Below are 9,672 nucleotides of genomic sequence, written 5' to 3'. Positions count from 1 at the left end.
GTGATTCAATGTTAGGAACATATGTCACTATTTTATGTAATTGACTAATTTATTGACAAAACGCACTTTACTTGTAATTGGGTAGATCTAGGATGTATTTGATGTTTCAAGAAACCTTGTTTCAAGTTTAAGTGTTAAAGCTATGCATGTCTATCTAAGATTCAAGTGTGAAAAGTGTTGTTTATTAAAACTCAACAGCTAGCATCTATCGAGCCTTGAAGAGTTGTTCCAGCCTGTGGCTTGATAGCAACTCGATAGTAGCTCGACAGATAGGGTATCTGTCGAGGTTTATGAAACTCAGAATTTTTGGTATGTTTTTCATCCAATTTGTGATTGTATGTTTGGGCTTTGTTTTCTCACAGCCCTAGACATATAAAAGGATTATTTTAAGGGCTGTCAAAGGTGACATAAGTTACACAAGTGTTGAGCAAAGTTTGTTCATGCAAATTGTGACCAGAGACAGAATTTTTCCTAGTTCATCTTTCTTGCGAAGAAGCTGCTCTGTTTGTGCACCATATGGTGACCAAGGAGCTTTTCAATCTTTATCGTGTGATGAACTGAAGAACTTTTCAGCCAACAACCTTCTCTAGTTGGTGATTGAAGTCGTGTATTGAGATCCGCACAATTGAAGGAAACAAATCACCGTGTCAATTTATTTTTTGTTGCATACTTTAGTTAATTAGTGATTTGTTTGTGCTACCACGCGTTTGCATGTTAATTTGATTAATTAATAAACTTGGCTAATTAATCAATTAATTCATCACAATGGGTCAATACATTCTTGGCCTATCAAAAATAAAATTTAATACTTCAAATTAATAAAATATGATTTGAGAATTAAAAAAATAAAATTTAATACTACAATTGTCAATAAAATATAGTTTACTAATTAATAAAAATATAATTAATACTTCTAATTATGTAAATATATTTTAGGGTAAACTACGTATTTGGTCCCTATCCTATATACCATATTTCAATTTGATCCCCAACCTTTCAATTGTGTCAATTTAGTCTCTAACATTTTAGTACTGTGTCAATTTAGTCCCTAACCTTTTAGTACTATGTCAATTTAGTCCTTATAGTTATTTTTTGGATGAAAATTGATGACGTGTCTAATGACCAAATTAAAAAATTAGTTTCCATTGATATGACAATAAACTAAAATTTTATTTTCGCCGTTTTTCATGTAAGCAATTTTCATCTAATATATAATGGCAATGACTAAATTGACATAGCATTAAAAGGTTAGGGACCAAATTGACACAATTAAAAGGTTAAGGACCAAATTGAAATATGGTGTAAAGGTTAGGGACTAAATATGTAGTTTACCCTATATTTTAATACAACAAATTAATTGAGTAAAATTTAATAATTAATAAAATTTAATATAATACTTCAAATTAATAAAATATAATTTAACACTACAAATTAATAAAATAAAATATATTAATTAATTAAAATATAATTTAGTATTACTTTGGAATGACTAAAATACCCCTAATACTAAAAGATGGCCAAGTTACCTCCATAAATGTAGAAAATGGCCGAAACACTACCACCCAAAAAATGGTTGAAACACCCCAAAACAAGAAAAATAACTTAAATACCTTTGAAGTCTAAAAAAAGACCACAATACCCTTGAATCCTAAGAAAACACCAAAATTTGAGGCCAACCTACCCCTAAGACTAAAAGAAGGCTAACCTACCCCACAAACTCAAAAAAAAGCTGAGACACCCCTACCAAAAAAAAAAAAAGTAAGATGAGATTGGAGGACCAAAGAATTAAAATATAATTTAATATTACTTTGGAATGACTAAAATACCCTTAAAACTAAAAGAATGCCAACTTACCTCCATAACCATAGAAAATGACCGCAGCACCCCTACCACCCAAAAAATGGTTGAAACACCCCTGAAGCAAGAAAAATAGCTCAAATACCTTTGAAGCCTAAAAAAAGACCACAATACTCTTGAATCCTAAGAAAACACCAAAATTGGAGGAAATATAATGTATTATTTAGTGAAAACGATTGAAATACCCCTAAAACTAAAAGAAGGCCAACCTACCCCCACAAACTCAAAAAATGGCTGAGACACCCCTACCACCCAGACAATGACTGAAATACCCCTGAAGTAAGAAAAATAACTGAAATACCATTGAAGCCTATAAAAAGACCACAATACCCTTGAATCATAAGAAAAAACCAAAATTGGAAGAATATATTTCATTATTCATTTCAAAACGACTGAAATACCCCTAAGACTAAAAAAAGGCCAACCTATCCCACAAACTAAAAAAATGGCTGAGACACCAAAATACCCCCGGTAGTTGAAAATGAACCAAATACCCCATACACATAAAAAATGTCCACTATACACCCTAAGCCAAAAGGTGACCAACATACCTTGAAAACTTTGAAAAGGACCAAAGTACCCCTAAACCCTAAAAATGACCAAAAATACACTCTACGACTAAAAGAATGACCCAAATTCCCCCGTAAATGCAAAAAAAATGACCAAATACCACCTATGCATTAAAAAATGTTACACACATACATCCTAAGCCTAGAAAATGACATAAATGCCCTTGGAATTAAAAAAATTCACATGCCCTTGTCAAAATTCAGATTAAATTAAGAAATATAGGGTTAGGTTCAAGTTACATCTGACGTAATTTTAAAACATATTACACTACCCAATAACTTATTATTGAATTCATATTTTGAAAATTCAACTGTTGGATTACATGTTCTATATGATCCTAACATGCATGCCAATTTCATGTCAATCGGATGTAATTTACCATTTGATCTATAAACTCATCTTTTATGTATTATTTTAAATTACTAAAACTTGAATCTAGACAATTGATTGATGACATAACTATTAATCTTTGATCACCTTGAAATTTTGTAAGTATGAAAAATATATGAAGATAATGTAATCTAACTGTAGATTTGTCAAAATTCACACCGAATTGAGAAATATAGGGTTGGGTTTGAGTTACATCTAACGTAAGTCTAAAAAATGTTACACCACTCAATAACTTATTATTGAATTCATATTTTGAAAATCCAACCATAGGATTACATGTTTCATATGGTCTTAACATGCACGCCAATTTTCATGCCAATCAGATGTAATTTACCATTTGATCTATAAACTCATATTTTATGCATTATTTTAAACCACGAAAACTCGAATCTAGACAATCGATTGATGACATGACTATTAATCTTTGACTACCTTCAAATTTTGTAAGTATGAAAAATATATGAAGATAATGTAATCTAACGGTATATTTGTCAAAATTCACATCGAATTAAGAAATATAGGGTTGGGTTCGAGTTACACCTGATGTAACTTTAAAAAATGTTACATCACCCAATAACTTATTACTGAATTCATATTTTGAAAATTCAACTGTTAGATTACATGTTCTATATGGTTTTAATATGCATGCCAATTTTCATGCCAATCAGATGTAATTTACCATTTGATCTATAAATTCATCTTTTATGCATTATTTTAATGGGAAGAAATTTTTATCCACTTGAGAGAGAGAGAGAGAGAGAGAGAGAGAGAGAGTATAAAAGACTGAAATTCTTTAATTTTAGGCTACCATTTTGAAGTTGAAAGTGCTATCATTTTTTATGGGTACAATTGTTTAGAAAATAAGGATAGACCTTTCTTATATAGGATGTATATAAAAGGTTTTGTTTTAGACGGTAAACAAAAGGTTCATCTAAAGAATACAAAGTGCTATATGTTTATGTGTTTCTTTTTACTTTTCTTTGAATTTTAGAATAACTTTTATCTTAAAAAAAATTAATATTTTAATGATTTTTTGCGAAGGTCAATTGTGGCCCTCGCAAATAATTTAGTATTAGTAATGCATATTTTTAACACACACAAAAAATAAAATTTTTGCAAGGGATTTTTATTTTCCCTAGGAAATAATTTGGTGGGAACATTTCCTTCCAAAAATTTTGACATTTTAATGATTATTTGTGAAGGTCGATCCTAGCCCTCGCAAAATTTTTTGCATTAGTGACGGTTTTTTTAACCGTCACAAATAATACACTTTTTGTGAGAGATTTTTAATTGTCCCTCGCAAATAATATGGAGGGAAAATTTCCCTAAAAAATATTAATATATGTGACGCTATAACACATAATTGCGACCGCTTTTTTTATTGGTCATAAATATTTCACATTTTACCAAGTATTTGTGAGGACTTTATTTTGCCATCACAAATAAGATTTTTTTAGAGGGCTTTTTGGGCCCAGCGAAAATTCTTGGTCGCTAGGCATTTTCCTTGTAGTGAAACCAGGTCCAAGAGCGGCATTTCCAAACCAAAGTCCAAGCTTTGTTACAAAGTTGCTATGGACTATACCTTCACTGAACCACCTTCCTACAAAATTGCATCTCAATACCCCAAGTGGTGTGAAGCTATGGATGCTGAGTTTCCTGCGCGCTCTTCAAAGGCAGCATACTTGGTCTCTTGTTCCAGCTCCTCCTAATGTGAATCTAGTTGGTTGTAAATGGGTTTATAAGCTTAAGCTCAATAGTGATGGTTCAATCTCAAGATATAAAGCCAAATTAATTACTAAAGGCTTTCATCAACAAGCATGTGTGGATTTCATGAGACCTTCGGTCCTGTGGTTAAACCTGCCACTGTAAGGCTTGTGTTAGCTATTGTTGTCAATTGCAGATGGTCCTTGAGATATCTTGATGTTTCCAATGCCTTCATCCATGGCTATCTTAAAAAGGAAGTTTATATGCAACAGCCTTAAGGTTATGTTGATTCAGTCCATCTAGATTATGTTTGTAAGTTGCACAAGTCTCTCTATGGTTTGAAACAGGCCCCAAGGGCTTAGTTTGAGAGGTTTGCTTTTCACTTACTTCATTTGGGATTCACTGCTTCAATGGCAGACAGCTCTTTGTTCATTTTTTTTTGCTTAGGAAGGACTATCATTTATCTCCTCTTATATGTTGATGATATCATTGTCACTGGGAATGATTCTAATCAAATTGCTTCTCTTATTGCTGCTTTTAGCACATTTTTTGAGCTTAAAGACTTGGTTGATCTTCATTCTTTCTTGGGTATTCAGATTACCCCTTCTCCACATGGTTTGATCCTCTCTTAGTCCAAACATGCTTTGGATATTCTTCATAGATTTCACATGGAGAATACCACAGATAGCACTACTCAGACTTCATAGAGACCATGACAGAGGTTGAAGATGATTCAATATGACTGTGTTTTGTGTATTCAACTAAACGCACCGTCTCACTAAATGGTTAAGTGTTAAACACATAAGTGTCAAACGCACCATTTTTGGTCAAACTCACCGTTTTCATTAAAAGAAGCCTTAGTAGTGATACAGGGCGTTTGCTGTTCAAAGATTAGTTAAAATAGGCGTGAAAGTCTATTGAAGTTTCTTGAATTGAATTTACAGAATTTATGGGCATTAGATCCGCATAGTGTGGAGGATTAGTTGAGCAATTATGATTATTATGTATTATAAAGAACAAAGTTTCTCTCCAAACTAGTTTCGAGAGAAACTCTTCAAACTTCTCATATAATTCTTTTTGGGTGTAAATTTTGAAAATCTAACTGTTGAATTTCATATTCATTATGTTCTTAACATGCGTATCAAATTTCGTTCAAATTGGATGTTATTTACTATTTGATCAATTAACTTATTTTTTATATATAACTTTAGATCACAAAAACTTAAAATTATAACATTTATTTGATGATATAGTAATTGATCTTTGATCTTCTTGAAATTTTGTAAGCATTAAGAATGTAATAAGAATATGCAATCTAACGGTTAGATTTTTAAAATTCATACTCAGTATAAATATATAGATTTTCAAACTAGTTTGGAGAGAAACTTTATTCTACTATAAATACAGAGCATCAAGCTCAGATGTAAATTGTATTGAAAATTTCTGTTATGGAACACAGTTTCTTCTCTTCGATTTTCTCTCTTCGTTTCTCTCATTTTCTTTCCTTTTCTCTTGCTTTCTGTCACTTTCTCACACTACCGTTCTTAAGCTTTCACAATCTCAAGCTTCTTTGCTTAGCTTAGTTATAGTCTTGGAACTAAAGCTTTTCTTCACACTCTACTACAAATGCAAAGGTTAGGGTTAAACCACAAGCTTATGTTTTCACATATGGATGTAAAGTTCCAGACATATGCTTTCAATTGGATATGGATAATTTCTCAGGAAATTTTTTTTTTGGATATGGATAATTAGCTCATAATTGGGACCTGTTGATTCAGGTCCAGCCCTAGCAAGCTTTGATGATGCCGATGCAATATTTAACAGTCAATCATTTGCTAGATGAAGATTGAGGTGCTTTCTATCTGTAGGCTTTTTCAGACATGGAATCTCAGATTGTAAAGCAATGTGGTCACAACATTCTCTCTTCGGATCAATCATCGATCAACAATGAAAATTATAGAAGAGATATATATTTCGTTTCCTTTTGGACAATTTAAGGATGTCCCACGTGCATGCCCACATACTAGAACTACGAAAGGTAAGTCAATTCATGTCCCATTTGGACAAATGTCATTGCTCACTTGGCTCCTGATAAACTGTTACAGTCCGATTCACGTGAATTTTCTCTCTAATGGGACCTCAAATTATGACGGCAATCAGAGAACGACTGGACCAACTTGGTCATTTCTCTTTGATTGAATAAGGGATTCTGAGAGAGAAAGCTTTAGGTTTTATACTGTGCCTCTCCAAGATATATGGATCATAAAATCCCTGGGAAAAGCGTAAAGCGAAATCATAGATTTTACATGTTATCAACACCTTTAATTAGTGCTTATTAGAGAGAAAAGTTCTTATGGGGCCTTATTGTTTGTTCTATTTTCCTTATTCTAGATAATATTTTTTAAGTGTTTTATTAACTTTTTTTTTTTTTTTAAGGGTATGTATCTATTAGTAAACCATTTTAAAAAACTTTTTATTATAAGAAAATGAAAAAAAATACTAACTTTCTAAACAATTTTTTTTTTTTTCAATTTTTCATAAAAACTTAAAATGAATAATTAATTTGTGTATGTTCTAAGGACATATATTAACTAGACTATTTTTTTTAGTACCAACTTATAGTGTTTTGGTGTATTAGACCGGACACAATACTTAAATATAATCAATTTTAATTATATAATATATGCTAGGTGTCCAATGCATTAGAGCACAAACACTGGACACAAGGCAAATCCCTAAGCACATGCAAAAGCTTAGGTTACATCTCTCCTTTTTCTTTTCTTCTTATCGTAAATCAAGTTGTACCTTCTAGGATAGTGAAAGGCATCAACTAGCTAGTATAGATTACGTACTGTTAAATTAATGGTTAGACACCAGATGGGCATCTGTGAAATATTTTTCATCTATCAGTGGAAATTTCAACAAAAAGACCGCTTTTAGACACTGCCATCATTCCCTCTTGTTTTCTTGCTCACTAGTTATATTCAAGAGAGTCAAATATTTTGGAACCTGGCTTTTTAGCCCAAGGAGGCAGGAACCAACCCTCTCCCCCATCTGAACCTTTTACAAAATTCAACACAGGAGTAATCAACAATATATAATTCCATCATACTGATTATTAACTTTTAAATCATTTGTTGCTGAGTTGCCAATTATATTTTCACAAGATCAAAGATAATTAGAGGAGGCTTTACTTCAAGGGAGTGGGTTTGAGCAAAACTTAACCCATGACGGTGGCAATAGGGCAAACTTGGCTATGGCGGAAGAGGCTAGGGTTAGGGGTTTAAGAGAGAAATCAAAAAGGCAGATTAGAGAAAGAGAGATGGTGTTCATGTCTTAAGCGTAAAAATGGTAGAGAGAACAAAAATTTTTCCTTCTAAATTTTATGAGCGGTCGGCTTGGTTTCTATGGGTCTAAAATTTCTTAATTCGCCACCCGAACCAAAGTTTTGGTTTTTAACAACACATGACCAGAATCTGACCGACCATAATATTCAGACTTGCCTGTTGGGCTTCGAGTTGGCGGATCCGGTATGTTTGGTCGGGTCAATTGACTCGCTGGACAGCTCTAGAGATGTTGTATAACTTTTTTTTTTTTTTTTTTTCCACTTCTTTTATTAAACATGATGCTACCAATCTTTTTACACAGAGATGTTGCATAACTTTTTTTTCTTTCCCTTCTTTCATTAAATGAGTTTGCATGTAAGTTTTTCCTGAAAGTTTATTTATATATTTGTTGCAAATTAAAGTATAAATTAATGTCCATAATAAATGTGAGGTTTTAAAAAGTGGGACATTAACAAATATAAGTTTGAAAGTAAAAAAATAAAAAATTGTTGCAACAAATACTAAGCAAATTGAAGAAAATAAATTCGTCAAGCTGATGTGAAGTCCTCACATGACATGCATTAATATTATTACCATATATATATTACAAGGCCACTCCCATGAACTTACAAAGACAAAGCATCACATATATAATTAGCTAACAAGCACAGACACCATTTTCAACTTTATTGTAGTACACCAAAGCTAAGAAGCCAACTTGGCCTTAATGACACACCACTCCTGAATTCTAGGACAAAATACAGTAACCACAAGCAAACTATAAGAGAGAGTGAGAGCTACATATCTCGGACATGGAAGGTATTGGGACATTTAAGGGCAATATCGAACATTTGAACCGAACCGAACCTTGCGAAGTCCCTAGGGAGAGAAATTAGGTCGATGGTGGGAGGCTTATGGAATTGCAAGAAGTCGGGGTCACCTCCATTATACCTTTCCCACCCAAATTGCTTCAAGATTTGCTCAAGGGAAGTGTAAGATGATACTATTTTCCCAGTTGCTAAGTGCACCAAAGCCTTTTTCCCCTGATGATTTTCAAGGTTAATTACACCATTTGGTCGGAAAACCCATACCCCAGCCATTTTCTTAGTTGCTTTTGTAGTTTTAAGATTCTGGGTGTTTTGTGGGAGCTATAGATAGAGGAGAAGAAAGCTAAGAGATTGGGTTGGTGAAGTAAGGAAAGGAAGGGTGGGGTTATATATAAGTGTCATGGAGGCAAATAAAACAAGAGGAAAATAATCTTTGGGATTGGAAGTGGGTGTTTAAAGGAGGGCGATGATAGGCACGTTTGGCTTTGGCATAGATTCTAATATTGTGGGTCCAAATGAGTTTAAATAAGAGGGTGCATGGATGCTTCATGTTCCTATCTACAATATGAATTAGGGCACAGGCACCATATCTGTGGGTTGGGGTTACGAAGAATCTTTGTGTTTTGGCAAAGCTTTTAACTTCCTTTTCTTTTTCAATGGGGAATCTTTAGGGGACACTGTGTTCCATATATTTGAAGAAGCCAATATATAAAAGAAGTTGTTCCCACTTACATCACGAGCTGTCCACGTGAAGGGAGTGTGAGAGATTGGAAAATGTCAAATGCGTTGTCATACGTTCCTAAGGTGTTGTTGGGTTTGGTGACTGAAAGATATGCATCTTTGTTTTCTTCTCGTTGGTGCTCATCATTGGGAATAAACCAAATCTTTAAAGGTAAATTTAGTCACTTTGTGTTGTGGATGATTATAAGATAGTTCTGGCGCTATTTGTGTCAAGAATAAATTTAAAATCACACACTTAATTTTATAACTTATTGATT

General features: G+C 33.0%; 1 protein-coding gene across 1 annotated transcript; it reads right to left on the bottom strand.

Annotated features, from left to right (window-relative positions):
• Positions 1 to 8,397: 8,397 nt before the first annotated feature.
• LOC142611533 (flowering-promoting factor 1-like protein 2) lies at positions 8,398 to 9,025 on the bottom strand. The gene has a single exon (XM_075783585.1). It carries the CDS (start codon positions 8,945 to 8,947, stop codon positions 8,645 to 8,647), a length of 303 nt encoding a protein of 100 aa, XP_075639700.1. The 5' UTR covers positions 8,948 to 9,025; the 3' UTR covers positions 8,398 to 8,644.
• Between the last annotated feature and the right edge of the window lie 647 nt (positions 9,026 to 9,672).

Source organism: Castanea sativa, chromosome 10, assembly GCF_040712315.1.
Source record: "Castanea sativa cultivar Marrone di Chiusa Pesio chromosome 10, ASM4071231v1".
NCBI classification, from domain to species: domain Eukaryota; kingdom Viridiplantae; phylum Streptophyta; class Magnoliopsida; order Fagales; family Fagaceae; genus Castanea; species Castanea sativa.
This window is presented reverse-complemented; position numbering and strand designations above follow the sequence as displayed.